The 18,909-nt window shown below is 38.3% G+C and overlaps 1 protein-coding gene across 19 annotated transcripts in view; it reads left to right on the top strand.

Moving 5' to 3' along the window:
• The window catches only part of ank1a (ankyrin 1, erythrocytic a), a 136,635-nt gene that overhangs the window by 94,214 nt on the left and 23,512 nt on the right, over positions 1-18,909 (top strand). For 17 of the 19 annotated variants that reach the window (XM_079871502.1, XM_079871501.1, XM_079871498.1 and 14 more), the window contains 9 exons: positions 1,682-1,886; positions 3,911-4,007; positions 4,250-4,478; positions 5,676-5,804; positions 6,663-6,782; positions 6,883-6,967; positions 7,112-7,186; positions 8,737-8,868; positions 14,574-14,735. In XM_079871502.1, coding sequence (XP_079727628.1) covers positions 1,682-1,886; positions 3,911-4,007; positions 4,250-4,478; positions 5,676-5,804; positions 6,663-6,782; positions 6,883-6,967; positions 7,112-7,186; positions 8,737-8,868; positions 14,574-14,735 — 1,234 coding nt within the window. The remainder of the gene's footprint in view (positions 1-1,681; positions 1,887-3,910; positions 4,008-4,249; positions 4,479-5,675; positions 5,805-6,662; positions 6,783-6,882; positions 6,968-7,111; positions 7,187-8,736; positions 8,869-14,573; positions 14,736-18,909) is intronic. The other 2 variants (XM_079871503.1, XM_079871493.1) reach the window with 2 other exon arrangements.

The following is an 18,909-nucleotide window of genomic DNA, read 5'->3' as shown; positions in this document are numbered from 1 at the left end:
ATAGAGGAAGCTTATCTCCTGCGTATTACTATAATGTATCTGGCAGCTTTTAGATTTTTCTGTTTTGTTTTGTTTTTACTCATCTTTCATTTCTTGCTAATTTAACCTTGTGCCTTTGGAATGTGAATGAATGTAATTTTGTAAGTTGCTCGGTGATGGTAAATATGAATGATGACGTGTGGTACAGTATGGGATGGTATCTTTCTACTTCCTGCTTGGATGAAAACATAGGTTCCTTCTACAGATCAGCATACAGACATATTTACAGTGCAGGAGAATAAAAACAGCAGAAGTTGAGAATGGATGGGACGTTTGTTTGAGTGTTTCTGGGTAATGCCAGGTTTTATTAGAGGGAGTTGTAAGTTGAGAAGGATAAAAGAGCAAGTTGAAGCTTAGTAATAACTGGATGATGACTATTTTTCTGTACTATTGAAAATATCTGAAGCACCTTATATACACAAACGTCTAACTGAGATACTGAAATTTTTATTATATTTTTTAGATCTTTATAAGCTACACAGACATCTTTAAAGAAATTTTCTATTTTACATTTCTGGAACTTAGATTGAAATGCATGTATTTTTCTTTTGTTTTCAAGTTTAACAACCAGCTCGCACCAAAGCTGTTTATTTTACGTGTTTTTAACCCATTATATGTTTAATCATTTATATAATTTGTTACATTATTTTTGCTTCATTTTTGCTGTTCTTTTCTTTGTGAGAAGTGACCTAATAATCTAAATGTGTTGACAAACTTGATCAGTTCTCATTGTGCTGAATTATAAACGATACATTGTTTCATGTTCAAAAACACTGGAAGTCAGGAAATCTGGAAAGTGGCGTAAAATGAAATTCCCAGTAATAGTTCATATATTTTATCCGCAATGACGTACAAAAATGTTTCTCAGATTTGCACTCAGTTTTTGGTATTTTTGGAAGATTTGTTGTGGATAGCTCGGGTTGGTTGAATTACAGAGACAATAAAATAAGTCATGATCCACAAAACACAAAATTTGTGAGAAATGCTTTCAGTCAAATGTTGCTTAATTCCTCTCCTGATCCAACAAATAGCCAAATATGCATATGTTTTGACTCTTTATTTATAATTCATTTGAATGTGAGAACTGTTCAAGGATTGTAATGCTTTGATATGAACATATTAACCGCAATATACAGTAGCACACCTGACAACTTAATCTGTAATTCACTGTAAATAAATAACATTATGATTATAATGAACTGCGCACTCAAAGATCTTCAAAAGCTTTACAACTATACAGGGTCAGATTGTTGTGTCCGTGTCTTTAGTTTCTACTGCAAGTGAATCAACTTTGGTTCAATGTTTGTAACACATTTTCCATTAATAAATAAGACTGATTGACAAGCTAAATTTGGTGTCTTGAATTGCAATGATCGCAATAATTAGAAAATGGAAATATATTAAGATCTCTTCTGTCTATTCTTTCCCTTGATTTCCTCGCATAAAAACATTTTTTTGTACTGAACCTCACTCTCATTTATTCCTCCCTCCATTCATACGTAAATATACCATTTGCTGTTTCTCCGTGTCTGACTCTCATTCCGTTTTCTTCTCTTTCACCTTTGCTCTTCCCCACCCCATCTCTTCTTGTTCTTTGCGCTCTTGCACACTGTTTTGGTGTTCTCCTCCACTCCGCACTCAGGCCCAGCCGGTCCCCGATGAGCTGGTGGCCAAGCTTCTGGGGAACCAAGCCACGTTCGGGCCTGTGGTGACAGTAGAGCCTCGCCGGCGCAAGTTTCACCGTCCCATTGGCCTGAGGATTCCTCTGCCTCCCTCCTGGAGGTCGAGTCCACGGGACGCCGGCGAGGGCGACACCACCAGCCTCCGCCTGCTCTGCAGTGTCATCGGTAACCAGACACGCAGCGTTTTTACATTGCAAACAATGGGTACACTTTATTTGGTAACACTTTGTTTTACAGTGTCCGTGTTACATATGTTACATGTACTTACCATAGTCATAACAGTAAATGCATATGCATAATTACATGCAACTAACCCTCAACCAAATCCTAATCCTACCCTAACCCTATAGTAAGTATATGTAAATAATTTATATTACTCCATACTTAAATGTAATTACACTGTAACAATGACACCTTATTTAAGTACTGAGTAATAATAATTAACAACATGTACTTACTATAGGGTTAGGGTAGGGTTTGGTTGAGGGTTAGTTGCATGTAATTATGCATAATTTATAGTTATTACTATGGCAAGTACATGTAACATAATGTAACAAGGACACTGTAAAATAAAGTGTTACCAAATAATGTGCTACACTTTATTTTAAGGTGTCTTTGTTACACTGTAATGATACATTTAAGTACTGAGTAATATTAAGCAACTACATGTACTTACTATAGGGTTATGATTAGAGTTAGTTGCATGTAATTATGCATAATCTATAGTTATCATAACTACATGTAAAATACCCCAAAAAATATTTTTCTTAATCATTATTTTCTGGTGATGAAAAATGTCTTGAAGCAAAATTGTGTATGTTTATTTTTCTTATTCTATTTGATATATCTTTCTACATTCAGATTTATACAATTGCAAAACGGTGTTGTTATTGTTAACTGCAGCTACTTTTTTGTTCATTGCAATAAAGCTATAATAAAAGGAAATATAAGTATTAGATGAACTACTTAAAAAGGCTTCAAAAATCAGAAACTAACTGAAATGAAATGTAATAAAAATTACTAAAACTGAAATGCAAATAAATTAATGCTATATATATATATATGCTAATAATATATTATTATTATTATTATTTTATTTTTTATTTATTTTTTAAACTAATAAGTACATAACAAATTTACCAAAACCTAAACTAATATTAAAATCTAAAAATAAATACTATATACATACTATAATAGAATATAAATAATAATATTGTTGCATGTGCATTACAGTTTTTCTTCTTACCTTTCTTATTTTAAGGGGGTTTAGATAAATACTGATTGGGAAAATGAGTTTATACCATTATGTAATAAAATGGGGGAAATTAAAATGTACAGATATACAGTATGTGTAGGAAACAATAGGTGCTAATTAAAGGTGATGTAGTGTGTCGTTTTTAATGTTAGAATATTTTCTAGTTTAATGTGCAAATACAACTAAGGAAGCCATTCATAATTTGACTGGCTCTTTAAAATGTTATTTTTTAGGGATGAATGATAGCTTAAATCATGCGGCTTGTTGAAGTGGGTGTGCTGTTACTTTTCTAAGCAATGAGAGGAGATTTATTACACGTTATACTAAAATGAGCAAATGTTTTACAGTGTCCTTGTTACATGTACTTACCATAGTAATAACAGTAAATTATGCATAATTACATGCAACTAACCCTCAACCAAACTCTAATCCTAACCCTAACCCTATAGTAAGTATATGTAAATCATTTATACTACTCCATACTTAAATATATAATTACACTGTAACAATGACACCTTAAAATAAAGTGTTACCCTTTATTTTAAGGTGTCTTTGTTACAGTGTAATTATATATTTAAGTACTAAGTACTAAGTGTCATCTCCTTAAATTTACTTGTAAGGAGATGACAAATCTATATCTAACTAGAATATAATAGACACACCTTCAGAGATTTTTGAAAAAAGACACAAAAATGATTTGCAATTCCATTTGTTGCCACTAGTGGCACAGAAGTTGCACAACCCAACAAAGGTTCAATAGTGATCAATGCAAGGATTACGCTTTTAAGGTAAAACATATATTTATATTAATAACAATCATTTTAAAACCAAAGTAACCAGATTTATCAAACGGGACGCCCAAGCCAGGCATTTTTTTTGTGTGTTTTTATCTATTGCATGTTTATTTTCACCCAAATGACTTTACGTTTCATAGGTGGCACAGCTCCTGCCCAGTGGGAAGATATAACTGGCACCACCAAACTTATGTATTCCAATGATTGTGCCAGTTTCACCACCAATGTCTCTGCCCGGTAAGACATCACTGAACACCATAACCTCTACGTCACATGTTAGTTCCTCTAGGAATTCTCATTGAGTGTTGTCTTCACAACAATGTTTTTTATTAAACTTCAACTATTTTTTATTCAATTCTCACTTTGTGAAGCACTTTGGGCAACACAGTTGTGTTTAAATGTGCTATATAAATAAATAAAAGTTGAATTTGACCTTGTTCACATTAAAAAGCTCACTCACTTTTGTTGCTCTCCCGCAGTTTCTGGCTGGCAGACTGTCCTCGGACGGCGGAGGCCGTGTCCTTTGCTAACCTTCTGTACCGCGAGCTGTCAGCCGTGCCATACATGGCCAAGTTTGTAGTTTTTGCAAAGATGAATGAAGCCAGAGAGGGTCGTCTCCGTTGTTATTGCATGACTGATGACAAAATGGACAAAACCCTGGAGCAGCACGAGAACTTTTCTGAAGTGGCTCGTAGCAGAGACATTGAGGTCATGTGATATAGTGTGTTGTGTGCGTCATATAGACGATACATCTACAGTGCATCTATTGTGTTTACAGCAAGTGCCATTATTTCTACGATAATGCATTTAAACCTAAAAACAGAAAGTCAATATGAAATAAAAATGGACCCTGTTAAAGTCGGCATGAAAAGAAAGTCTTTTCTTCTCTATTGTGACGTATATCCGAGTGAAACGACTTCTGGAACAGGAACAAATGTAGGGTGGGGCTTGGTTTTGTCTGTGGGGATTTGATTGGATAGTTGGATGGATGTGGTTTGCTATTGGTGGATCTCATGTGAGTGACAGGTTGCCCCGCCCTCGTCATCACAGAAGAGATGATGTCACTACATGAGGGAACAGTTATTTTGATTAAAGATCACAAGGATGCATGAATTTAAAAAAAAAAATGCGCACGAATAAATCATTTATTATAAATACCACAATATTCTATAATAATACAAGAACTGTCAAGTTTGATTTCATGGTGACTTTAATACACATTCTTGGTCTTACTGTACCTGATTCATGAGTGCACAATTCTCCAAATTAAAGTACTAACAAAAATAATTGTTTTAGTAATTTTTCGTATAAACACAGTAACATGTTCCACCATTTAAACGACTTTCAGCTGACATCACCAAGGCCGCACATTGAAACAAAAAGGTAACATCTAAATGAACTGATTGTATTCAACTTATATAATTTAGTTTTGTTGGTATACATTAAAATAGTTAATAATAGGTGGATTCATATAATAGGTGGATTCAGCAATATTATATATATATATATACTGTATATGTATATATACTGTATATATTGCAGGCTACCCCTTTTTACAGTGTGAGCGTGGAAAATAATTGTAACCAATAGCCAGATGGTGGTGTTTCAGAAAACAAGTATCTCTCCATAATTGAACGTAAAATTGCATTTGAGGTTTGGCTCTATTCTGGAATGGAAAACCCACTTTTCACAATCCAATCAAATCCGCAAAGATAAAATCCAAACCTGAATTTTTTTCTCTCTCTCTTTGAATATTCTGAAATACGTGACATTACAGAAGTAAATGTGTTGCTTATGAAGTTTAATGTTGACTTTACTAGATATTGTCAAATGTGATTGATCTAGGATGCATCTACTGTAAATCTACTGTAACCCTAAATATAGCGATTGGTGTTTGTTCTGCAGGTCATGGAGGGCATGCCGTTGTATTTGGAGTGTTCAGGAAACCTGGTTCCCATAAGGAAAGCTGCCCAGCAACCGCGCTGTTTCAGCTTCCAAGCCTTCAGAGACAACAGACTGCCTGTGTCTGTCAAGGTAAAGCCATCACACCCAGTTCAATTCAATTCACATTTATTTGTATAGCGCTTTTCACAATACACACCATTTCAAAGCAGCTTTACAGAAAATGCTTGAGTCCACATTACAAGAGTGATCTGTTATCAGAGTAACTAAAACTGTCTAAGTTATGTATTACATATAAAAAATCACAGTTAGATAAAAATGTATTAATTTAAACAATGTAATAATTTAAGGCAGAAACAATGAGCTCATTGAAGTAATGAATACGACATTTAGAAAAGTTACAGTTCATCTCTGCTCAGTTGCTCAAAATTACATTATTATTGATTACAAAATCGATTCTTTCACCCATAGTGACTTTAAGGTTTATTTGGTTGGTTGGTTATGGTGTAAGTGTTACAGTAGATCTACAATGACCTACAATGTGCAAAATAGTTATTTCACACAATATCCAATTCTCTCTTTTCTAAACTAACTTAAAGAAGACAGTCTGCAAGGGCTCTCAAGATGCATCAAGTATTTGTGTGTGGAACAGACCTGACATTCACATTGTGAAAATCTCATTCACACTTGCACACATTAAAATTCGGTTCACGTTTTTGAGCTTCACACGTCATGTTCACCAAATGCTTTCATTGCAAAAAAGAAGGAAAGAAGAAATTAGACATACTGCAAGGGCTAATCGAAATTTTCATTTGATAATATTTTAAGTAATAAATGACATTTTTATGTATAATAAAAAAAAATTAACAAAATAATTTATGACTCAAAACAGGAGCCCATGCTTGGTTCAAATGTAATTATTTATGAACAAATAATTGCCTGTATCATCACATGTTCATAGTATATCCACTTCTTTTCCGTTTCTCCCAGGTGAGAGACAGCAGTAAAGACCCCTCTGGCTTTTTGTCTTTCTTGCGCAAATCAACCAAATACGAAGATTGTCAACATATGTTGTGCAACCTCAACGTGACCATGCCACCATGCATTAAGGTAATAATACAAAGGTCAAAATATGCCACGTGCTTACATTCCCTACACAAACACTCATAGATATATAAATATATTTGTTCTCTTTATTTCTTTATAACAGATCATAGGAAGTGACGAACGAAGGAGGACTCTGACACCGTTGGCTCTGAGAGAACGATACAGTGCTTTAAATGAACCAGCCTTGGGTAAGATTGCTCCCACACTGACAGCTCCTGCATGTTAAGCCCCCAAATCTCATACAACCTTTGCCTGACCCTGCTTTGAATAAGATGTGAGCTGCAGCATCAGATTGCTGAACTCTTGAGCCAATGATGGTCTGGTTTCTGCAGCATCACTGAGCGCCATGGAAAGGACGGAGTTAAAGATGGCTTTAATAGCTGAACAGCTAGGCCTGAGCTGGGCTGGTGAGTGTGTGGGTTTGAATGCACTTCTTTCGCTTTACAAGCAGAATGCTTACCTGGCCATGTCTTGTCAAGGCATATCTGGATGTCCACTTCTCTGCTACATAGAGAATTCAAAATGTTTTGACAAGTCATTTACTTTAAAGGTCCCAAATTTACCTCAATGTCTAGCATGTGCAGATGAGATCAAATATTGACTAGCTCTGGCTTAATTCTTTGGCTTTACAAGAGAAAATTTTGCACAAGCTAAACTTGTTTCATGCTATAGGGGCTTCATACGGGGGCCTGTTCATGCAACGTAATAATCAACTGTTGAACTAATTGACAAATCAATAATCAATTAATGATAAAATTATGAAATTTGAAAGTTATTGTATAAACAGATAAATAATAGTTACACAAATTTTAAAAAATGTTGGAAATGAAGGAATGAATACTAATAAAACAATTAAAGGTATAGCGGAGGATTTTCCCGATTTTTAGAAAAGAACCGCCCTCTCCACTTTTTGAAAAAATGCACATGCGCAACACTCTACCTGCTCCCGAGAGGGAACGCCTATTAAACGTATGCACGAGCTAATCATAGCTTACATTAACTTTTACTAGCAGTGATTTTAAATGGATTTCTCCAAATAGCATGCCAAACTTTACCTGTCAAGTAGAAACTTCGCGACTGAGGCATCAGTGGGAAGCCCAACCTGTGTTTTGAGCGCACGCCATCGTGTGAATCGTGTGCACGAGCACGTACGACGGCCTTACGTAAACATTTCACCAGAATGACTGACACTTAGAAGGACCAATAGTCTTGATGATCCACCCGGAAAAAGAAAATCCTCCGCTATACCTTTAATTATTACAACTATTGTACTTAATTGTATTTAAGCACTTTTCATTGAATTCAGTCTGTGAATTAACTTAAGTAGATTAAAAGTAAAGTAGATTCTTATAAGTAGACTCATATATATAGTTTCGTTAGTTTGGTCAATTTAGGTCTACAAAATGTAGCAATGATGTAAGGAGGCGTGTCAGATCGTGTCATACACTTTCATATCAGATATGCAAATAAATGCACATTAACGCTTATTTCAACGTTCCATTGCCTGCAGTGTTTTTTAATACAACACATAATTACTTTAATCTCTAAATTTTAACCTAATGACCTTGCATATTTTTCAGCAGAAGTGGCTAGGGATGTAACACTAGAGCATAAATACAGACCTACAACATAAATCCGTGAGAAAATAAATGTGCGAAGCTTTTCAACGTGTTAGTTTTGTCCACCTGTTTTCATTTTGACACTAATTTCTGATTTCTTTGTTGATTGTTGATTCATTTATTTTTCCTTTATCTGTTTATCCACCAATTTCTACAATTCATATGTGATTGATTATTGATTTATCAGTTTATTCACACAAAAGTATTTTATTGAGTGGCACAAATGTAGCCCTCATACTTCAGTAAATCATGCTTTAGTCTAAAATGAGTCACTTAATAGTGAAGGAACAAATTCATTCATGCTAGCACATAATGTATCATATCTAATTCCTGTGCAGAGTTGGGACGTGAACTGCAGTTTAATGTAGATGAAATAAATAAGATCCGTGTGGAGAATCCCAACTCCCTTTTAGAGCAGAGCTCAACACTGCTCAACCTGTGGGCCGCTCGAGAGGGGAAGAAAGCTAAAAGTGAGTGCCACAGTGTCCATTCACTATGATCCTATAAGAATACCTAAATTATTTGCGAGCAAATTCGACCTTATTCATCTGTCTCATGTGACGTAACTGTATGAAAATGCTGCCATATTTGTTGCTATACATATCAGCATGCTTTTAATCTGCAATGATGTGGGATGTAGAGTTAGCAAAACTTCATGAAGTGAGTGCCCAGTTTGCAGGAATGCGATTAGCTGTCTTGCTGCGCTTCAGGCCCTGCCTTTATCATGCAGTCTCCTCCCTCTCACCACCCCTCTACCCTCCCACCTTACCATGGCTGTCCAAACCCCCATTTATGAACCCTTTTCAAATCAGAGGTGTGAATAACTGTTGTTGAAACAGGAGAGTTTCGGGTGTCTTCAAGGCCGCGCCCCACTTATCATCTTGGGATGTCACATCTATTGACTGTCAGGGCTTGACATTAACTTTTTTGCTCACCAGCCACTGTGGTTAGCAGTTTTCCAAAGATACAAGCCACTCAGCATTTACATTGGCCACAATTTTGACATTGATACCATGGGGAAAATATAGATATTTTTAATATTATCTCATAATTTGGCAGCAGGTATTTTAGGCTGCTGTCACTTTAAGACCTCACGCACGGATCCATTATACTGTTACACGTGTGTTTTCTTTCTCAATTGTTCACGTTCACTTAAAACATAACTGACTGTGTTTCCGTGAATATTCACAAAGACCAGCTTTTTGACATTATTTTGTGTGTGTTTGACTGTGTAAGTGCAATAAGCAGAGAAAAAGAACTGAATTTAGTATTGAGAGGCGGTTTTATGTGCGCACTTTGGGTGTGAGTGGGAAATTTAGAGTTAAAAAACGAATTCAATCAAATTCAAGCCCTGTAACACCAACAATATTCATCCAGAGCAAATGAAACGAGTGAGTGAGGAGAGGCGGGTTTGTGTGTCACTCGCTGTCGGAGAGATGAGAGAGCGAGAAAGAACAGCTGTTATCAAGTATCTATTCTGAGGAAAATGATTATTGGAAGCTTTTCAGATGTTACAGTATCGATATGTATTGAAAAATCTGTATTTTTGACAACACTACATTGCGCTTAGTTTATTATTTCAGATGCCTTTTTAAAAGACTACAATTTAAAAATGTATATATTATATATAAAATTCAACCCGACAAAGTGGCTTGTAGGAGTGACTGTGTTACACGCCACTGCTGAAATACACCCACATTTGGCAAGTTGGCATGTGTTAATGTCAAGCCCTGATGACAGTATTTGCTGATATCTCAGTGATTAGGTTGGAACTGATGTAGTGTGTGCTGCAGCACTCAAAGCATTCCGCAAAACACAGCCGTGTCCAAATCCGTGTGACAGTCATACTGAGAGGAAGGACTCTTACCTGGGACTGTGGACTTCTTACCTGGGACTGGAGCAGTACTTCCCAAATCTGTTCTGGAACCTCCCTAACGGTACATTGGTAATGGAGGGTGCAGAAAATGGGCTTTGTTGAGGGCCGCAAGGTGCAGAAATATGACTCCTTTCAGTTGTCCCTTGCCATATAGCAATCTGTAAAACATTTCCTAAAAGCATTGTAAGCCTAAGTAGATCGTAGAACCATTGCCACCAATGGTCTCCACGATAAACTCACAATGCTTTTTGAGAAACGCAACCCTGACCCTTTCATTTGTCCCTTGCCCTGTAGCTCCGGTGCCAAAAGCTGTCCCTTATTTTGCTCCAGTTGCCCAAAGCTTCAAACACACACATTATCACAGGGCACCTAACAAGTGAACCCAGGCGACAGCCTGCCCATAAGAACACACCTCTAGTGCCACTTCGCCACATGGGGTTTGGGCCAGGGGTCCATCTCACCATTCTCCAGTGGTATTAAGATGCATTTTGGTCAATCAGATCCCAAGTAGACGAGGGAGACACATTACCTTTTGCACCTGGTATTTTACTCTGTTTCTTTTGTCCACTTTCAACCACTTCTGTCCTGATTTCTTCGAGGGGAGGGTCTATGGGCAGGTTAATGTATGGGCTTTATCAGATCTTTCGATCTAATGGACAAAATAAGCTCGCGCAATTTACAAATGAATGCCCCAGAGATGATGGAACAACATACGGAGAGCAGTAGTTTTCGTTTCTGCTCTGACAGCCGCAAGACCAGTCGAACGCTGTGAGTGTGTGTTAGAAATGAGGAATGGTGAGAGAACATTGTGCTTGGTTCATTTTTTGTCTTCAACCAAACTTGGGTCTCCAGCCGACAAAGTTTAAATCCCGTCTGTCTAGAGCGCTTCCCACAATAAATATATGTAACACAGAACAGATCATGTCAAATACATCCATTCAACTTTCATTTTGGAACTATTTTTCAACCGTGACGGGACATGTCGGAGGGACGTCTTTTCAACGGTCATTAAACGTCCAAATGTTTGCTGGATATTGCAATGTTTTAAGAGGAGTGAAGCCAGTGATAGCTTGCCGTGCCTCCCCCTTTCCTAACTTCTTAATATTAGAGCCCTGCTGGCATGCATTCACAGCCTGCTTCTGGGTGCTCAGTACAGAGTGGTTACAGTTTGCAAAATGTTGAAACTGTTTTGGGATGTTACAGTTGATACAATTGCATACAAGCATGCAGGAGAGGAGCCGCTATATTTGGTTACCAGCTGCTCTAGCTAGTAGTTCGTAGCATCACCATTATTTAAGGCCATATCGGTAGAGGAGATTTGTGCAGAAGCTAACTGGGCCGACTCTCATACTTTGGTAAAGTATTACTGACGTGATATGGTCTTACGGGCAGGTAGTACATTTTCTGGACATGGATGAGCATTATTCTATATTTCCTTATTTCAAATTCTCCCATATACCCCTTTTCCACCAAAAAAGAACTGGTTCGGAACTGGTGCTGGTTCAACTTGTGAAACTTCTCAGAACCTGTTTGTTTTTCCACTGACTAGAGAGCCCATTGAACGACATCGTTACGTCACTGTGTACGTTGCCATACGTCTTAGCTTTCCAAACTTCAAGCATAACAATTACAATGTTGGACTACATCATCTATCTGCAAATGTTTCTCCTGGCTTTGCGATCCTATATTGGGGTCAGAAGAAGACGTTTAGAACACATTTGTGCTGCTCGTCTGGATTACTATAGACGGAGGTTATGTTCGAGAAGAAGTTCGACAATAACCCCGCCCCCAGCCACCGACGTAAGCATGACGTGGTAAAAGAACGATTCCAGTCCAGCAAAAAGTTGGTGCCGCTTTGGAACCAATTTTCCTGGCCGAGAACCGGTTCTTTGGCTATCGAAACACAAAGAACTAGTTCGTGAGTAGACACCGGCTCCGAACCGGCACCAGCACTGCCTTGGTGGAAAATGGGCAATAGAGTTGTACGTGTGAAAAGGACTTGACTGAAAGAGAACATCAGCTTACTTATTGTAACTCTAAAAGAAAGGAGAGAGACACAGACTATGGGGTTCCTTGCAACTCTTCCATGTAACTCCGCTTCTCTTCTCCATCTACATGTCATCACTAGGATCTGTCATTCAGAAACATGTTTTTTCCTATCACTGCTACGCTGATGACACACAGCTCTACCTCTCATTCCAACCAGAGGATCTGACGGCTCGTATCTCAGCCTGCCTGACAGACATTTCTTGCTGAATGAAGGACCACCACCTTCAACTCAACCTTGCGAAGACAGAGCTGTGGTCCCGGCCAACACAACACTACACCACAACTTCTCCATAAATCCATCAAGGTCAGCCAGGAACCTTTGAGTTGTGATCGATGATCAATTGAACTCCACAGACCGCATTGCGGTCTAATAATTTGCCTTATACAACATTAGGAGGATCAGGCCCTTCCTATCAGAGCATGCTACACTACTCCTTGTCCAAGCTCTTGTTCAATCTAGACTGGACTATTGTAATGCTCTCTTGGCAGGTCTTCCAGCTTGCACTATCAAACATTTTGCAACTGATCCAGATGCTGCAGCAAGAGAGTCTTTATCAAGCGAAAGAGACACACGTCACAACTCTCCTCACAACATTTCACTGGTTGCCAGTTGCCGCACACATCAAATTCAAGGCACTGTGACTGATGCTTGCCTACAGAACAACCACTGGCTCTGCTCCCTTTTACCTAAACTCATTACTCCAGACTTACGTGCCATCCAGAAGCTTGCGTTCTGCAAGTGAACATCGCCACGTGGTGCCATCTCAAAGAGACACAAAATCACATTCATGGACCTTTTCCTTGAATGTTCCCTGCTGGTGGAATGATCTACTTAACTCAACCCGTGCTGACTCCGTAGCCATTTTCAACGGCTGAAGACGCATGTTTTTCTGCAACACTTGATCCATTAATGCTAACACTTTATTTTCTCTTCTCTTCTACTCTATATTTATTTATTTATTTTTAAATACATAGACTGCATTAGACTAAACTGGGAAGGGTCACAGCAAATATTGTTGTCCTATTGTTTAAATGCTTCTATTGCTCTCCTCATTTGTAAGTCGCTTTGGATAAAAGCGTCTGCTAAATGATTAAATGTAAAATGTAAATGTCACTTAACTGTTCTGAATGAGAATTGGGCTGCTGGTCGACTTTATATGAGAACAAATAGATGTGTCTCCCCAAGCCTGCAGCTAATACTCACTGCGTTAAAGGCCCTGACACACCAAGCCATCGCTGACCACCGGCTGGCCCAGTTTTTGTGGTGTGTTCCGCACCGTCAGCACTGGTTGGACATGTCAGGGGTATTTTGGATTGGCATCGGCGTTCAGCTTAGTGTATGAGCCAGTGCATGAGGATAAAAGTGAAAGTGATGATAATGAGCAAAGAAGTCAAGACGGCACAGACAGAAGGAGATTGTCATTTTATGTCATTTTACCTGAGCATTCCGAAGAAAGTGATCAGCAAGATTGATAATCAAAATGGTAAGCAAGAGCTGCTTTGTTTACGCTTTGTATTTCTGCAGTCCTAGCTTTTTGAATGACAAATATAGACTGTTGATACCTGCTGATACAGACAGTTATTTCCTTACATGCTGGAGCAGAAGACATGTGCTAGTTGATATATTCACCTGTGGTCCCTTTGGTGTGTTCAAGCGTAGCTTTTGGCCGCAATACAGCCGACGCAAGGCGACAACACAGTCAGCTTTCAACGCCGCTAGTTCTTTTAAGGCGGCTTGGTGTGTCACGGCCTTAAAGCTAAAAATTCTCAATCCTTTCATCCAGAGAACCAAGGTTACACAGGATAACCAGATGTTGTTATGTGGAAATGAGGAAAAGATCATTGGTCAACCAAAAGTATACCCAAGACTGCCTCCAATCATTTCAAAACTTACTGGATGTTGTTGTAGGATTTGGTAGTCTTAAAAGGCTTCAGATTATAAATGAAATATATTTGAGGTTGATGTTATGCTTGTGGGATGTTTTTGAATTCCCTTCCATTGCTTTCCCCCCGATGGTGATAAATATGGTGGCTGTAAAGATAAGGTCACGTGACTGAGACAGATTCATCCACAATTGTTTTGAATAACAAAAGTAAATCAATTATTGTATTTTGGATGTTTTTCCTAATAGTGTCTTGAAATCCTTTGGTTTTGTCAGTGGTGTGTCTCTGTCCTCATCCTTTATGTCCAACTACCCTGTCTTCCCCTTCTCCATTTCTCCACCATCTGTGTGTCTCTCACCACTGTAGTGGACAGCCTGTACGTGGCCCTCAAGAGTATTGACCGAGTGGACATTGTGAACATGATGGAGGGACAGGGACCACCAACAGGTCAGCAGGGGGGCTGGGAACAAGAGGCTTCCAGGTCTAGGCATCATGACAGAGACCATCTATCTCCTGCCATTACAAATGGTAAGAGAGAGATATTCCCATGTGACATTCTACACTTCACTTGTCCCACATAATGCTTTTTTTCCCCAAGAGCTGGCTTTTCCTCTCATCCAGTTGATATCTGCTGCTGTATCTTCTGTTCAAACCCTTGTCCCCCTATATTTTGGCCATGAACCTAACATTTCCTCTTCCAATTCTGCTGTCACCAGGACCAGAACTGATGACACCCCTCCAGAACTATGTTATGTTGCCTATCTTTGAATATCTGCATTTTGCCTGTAAATGTTTTTTGACTGCGGCAGGGAAATGTTCTAAAACTCTGCAAAGACCTCCTTTGTTCCTTTTAAAATTGGGGAAATATTTGAGATTAAGGAGATTTGCTTGTGTGTTTGGGTAGGACACATTTAGGGGTTGTAACACTATTCGTTCTAATTTTATTTTTTACAGTTACAGTTCATTTGTACAGTTTATTGTATATTACAAGGGAAAATATAACTTAAGCTCTGACATAATCTGATTTGCAGTTGTTCTAATTGACTTATTTTGTAAATTATTAATGAAAACAAATTTACCCATAAATCTTGTACATCTGTAACAGTTCGACATAGGCGGCATGCTAGCATGAAACTGATGTGGAAGAATCACGTCAAGGCCACTTTTGCTTGATATCTACAAAAAGATGCTGGGAAGACACATAATATAGTCATAGGTTTTCTTATAAAAGTGGAATATTATCAAACTGGTTTAATTCTCTGGCTTTGGCAAAGCCTTAACACTTGTCTTGGATCACATGTACCTAGTTACCAATCGTACCAAGACTCTGACTTCATAGAAACCGTTCCCGAGTTATAACAGACAGTTACCGTCTGATATTTTCATAGATCATTGGGTGGCAAATGTTGCATCTCCATTATTAACTTCCAATTAGGCAAAACAGCCTTTGGTTTTCCTGTTGGGATTGCGTGTTTCCAACACATTAACTCTGAGATTTTTGTCTTCACCTGGAGTACGGTCTCTGAATTAACTATTCATAAATGGGGAAGAAGTTCCACCCATCGTAATTATTTTGGTAATCAAAAGTTCTTCCATCTAGAAAACAATATAGATACCTATACAGCGTGCAACAGATCCTGTCAAATACAGCTTAAGTTGTATTTATCCTCAATTATATAGTCTGTCACATTGCCGCGCATTGTCTATCTGATATATGATGATTTGGTTCCTTTTTACCATTAACAAAGGTAACCTATTCAATTCAGTATCAGTTCATTCAATAGCATGCTTCCTGTGTGTTGTGGTACCTTTTAACGCACATTTTACAAGTACAGAGAGATGCACTTATTTACGATTAAAAACCATCATTAGTGAAACATGTCAGTTCTACAGATGCTGTGAGTGTAAAATCCAGTGCAAAGTATACATTCATGTCACTGGAAGGGATATTAAAAGGGTCATGACATCATTTTTGTTGTATTATTTTACCAGAGGTTCACAATAATGTAAATATCATATATAGTATTTTTAGTAATACATGACAATTCTCCACCTTCTCTATGGCGTTCTGATTTAAAGGTGCTATGATTATGCTTGTTTTCTTTTAAGACTTTAGAGTAAACTCCCCTTGTCATGATTGGGAAACATCTTTGCATAGGAAAGTATTAATGCCATGTCATGTAGGTTGAATACATTGCAACAACCACATAACTAATCCATTATAAGTCCAGGCATTTGCTGAAAGCTGAATTTCACAAATTATGTGAAGCATACATATGCAAGACTGAAATAACTTAGAAAACAAAACAATTGGCACACTATTAAACTTCAGCTGTTTTTTTATTTGTCTTAAAAATGCAAGCACTCAAGCATTGAGATGTGTTGCAGTGGTCAAAGACATCAATCTATAACATGTTTACATAGAAAAAAAGGTAACACTTCGGTATGGGGAACACATTCAATATTTTTAACAACTTTTGCTTCAATAAACTCCTAATTTACTGCTTATTAATAGTTAGTAAGGTAGTTTTTATAGCGTTTAAGTTTCGGTATTGGCTAGGATAAATGGATGTAGGTCATGCAGGATAAGGCATTAATATGTGCTTTATAAGTACTAATAAACAGCCAATATCCTCGTTATTAACTAGTTGCTTATTAGCATGCATATTACCATGCTAATAAGCAACTAGTTAATAACGAGAATTGAACCCAAAAATAAAGTGTTGTCAAAAAAAATAAGCAATTCATGAAATGATGCAGATGGATATGAATTCTGCAGAAGAACCTTTAATGTCTATCCCGCTCTCTATACTGTAAGTCTATACTGTTCATTAGGGAGGAAGTTTTAACAGATTAAGAAAAAGTTTATTTCTCATGTCATGACCCCTTTAAGAGATATCAGATCTCAGAAGGCATTTAGTTCTTGCTCAAGGGTATGTTAAGATATATTAAGACAAATGGATGGGTAATAACTGTAATGGAACAGTTTTAAGCAAAGCTTCTTGACTCTGCCATTAGCCACAACCTTTGAAATATTCTGTTCAGCAAAAGGACATAGGCTACATTGCATCAGACACTGGCTCACACATAATTATGAATATAGTACAGAGATGCAGTGAGGTGTCTCATTATTAGATATGCCACTTCTGTGAATTCTTCATTATGCCAGCCCCTTTTGCTGGCAAACACAATGCTTGTGTCTAGTTGCCGGCCCTTACCTGGACATATCGCCATTTTATTAATAAAAGAACTCCTCTTTCTTGCTTCATTCATAAAACCTTGTTGAGTATGTGTGGTGAGGACACCTGTTTTGTGACCCCCTAATACAGATCCAAGGGTGTCCATATTCCCCTTACCAAATATGCTCATAAACCAGTTTGCGCCATCAGACTTCTTTTGAAATACACTAGTGCAGAAGTTGATGATTAAGATGCTTAGTGATTAACTTCCCCAGATTTGGCTTTGCCCAATACAAGTACTAAATCTGTCTTGTCACACTCAGTTTCAATTCCCTGTAAAAAGGCTTGCTTCCAGAGTGCAGGTCCACTCCCTGTGCAGCTGAGAGCGAGGCCTGACCCCGTGCTGAGACTCTGTGCATGCTCATGATTGGTTTATGCACAGTACCATGGTGGCCTCTAGTGGTGGAGCTGCAAGAGATTTTGTGCACTGGACTGTGCGATTGGCATGAGCTGGGACAACTATAGAGTGACTCACCACCTCAAAGGGAGCAGTAGCTCCCTGCATGCTCTCCCAATTTTTTGATTATTTTCTCATGCAATGCTATTTGGTGGTAAAACTGTAGATTTTGGAACTGTGAGAATTTGACATGTCCCATCAAGCTAACCTGCTGTAGAATCCAACAAAACCAGCATGAATGGCTTGTTGGTCCATTTGGTTTATGATGGCTAGAGCTGGTATAGGCTTTCCTGTAGCTCAAACAGTAGAGCGTTGGTGCTTGCAACGCCAAGGTCATGGGTTCGATTCCCAGGGAAAGCATGAACTGATAAGAATGTAAAAGTGTACCTTGAAATGCAATGTAAGTCGCTTTGGATAAAAGCGTCTGCCAAATGCATAAAATGTAAATGTATAGTGCTGGTCTAGCTGGTATGCAGAACTGTGCTGGCGTAGCTGGTTCACTAACACTCACGCTTCCCATTCTGCTCCCAGCTTATTCTGGTGACCAGATATGCTGAATTTGTCAGCAGGGTACCCTCTTCCTCAATCCTTGAGTAGGTAGAGTAGCAGATTGGTCCATCTACGGGGCTGCAGGACCCAACAAGCATACGTGTTGCATGTTGCCTGTTGCCACCTACATAACAATCTGGCAAGGTGATGTGGGAGGGAACGATTGTGTCTTCCTTGGAAGAGCCTCGTCATCCCTTTTATTCCCCACACCTCTTCAGCATCAGCATCAAAGCTGTGCCAAAAATCCCCTCTGGGATCACTGGTGCATCCAGAATAGACTCTTTCTCTGTCTAAGACTGGGGAGATCAAGCCATCATCTTCTCTCCTGTATGACTACGAAGCTCTGGTCTTCTCCATGGCTCAGCGCATCTGTGGCAGAAGTTATGGCAGATACCATGTCCCACAGTAAGTGAGCACTAAAATGGAGTTAAATGGACAGTAAATACATTAGAAGCTAATTTCAGTTATGCTTGACTGGAAAGTGCTTGACTGATTTTGATGGGAGTGTAGAGCTTGT

Source organism: Squalius cephalus (assembly GCF_949319135.1).
Source record: "Squalius cephalus genome assembly, chromosome: 5".
NCBI classification, from domain to species: Eukaryota; Metazoa; Chordata; class Actinopteri; order Cypriniformes; family Leuciscidae; genus Squalius; species Squalius cephalus.
The sequence above is the reverse complement of the archived record's forward strand: the minus strand, read 5'-3'. Positions and strand labels throughout refer to the sequence as shown.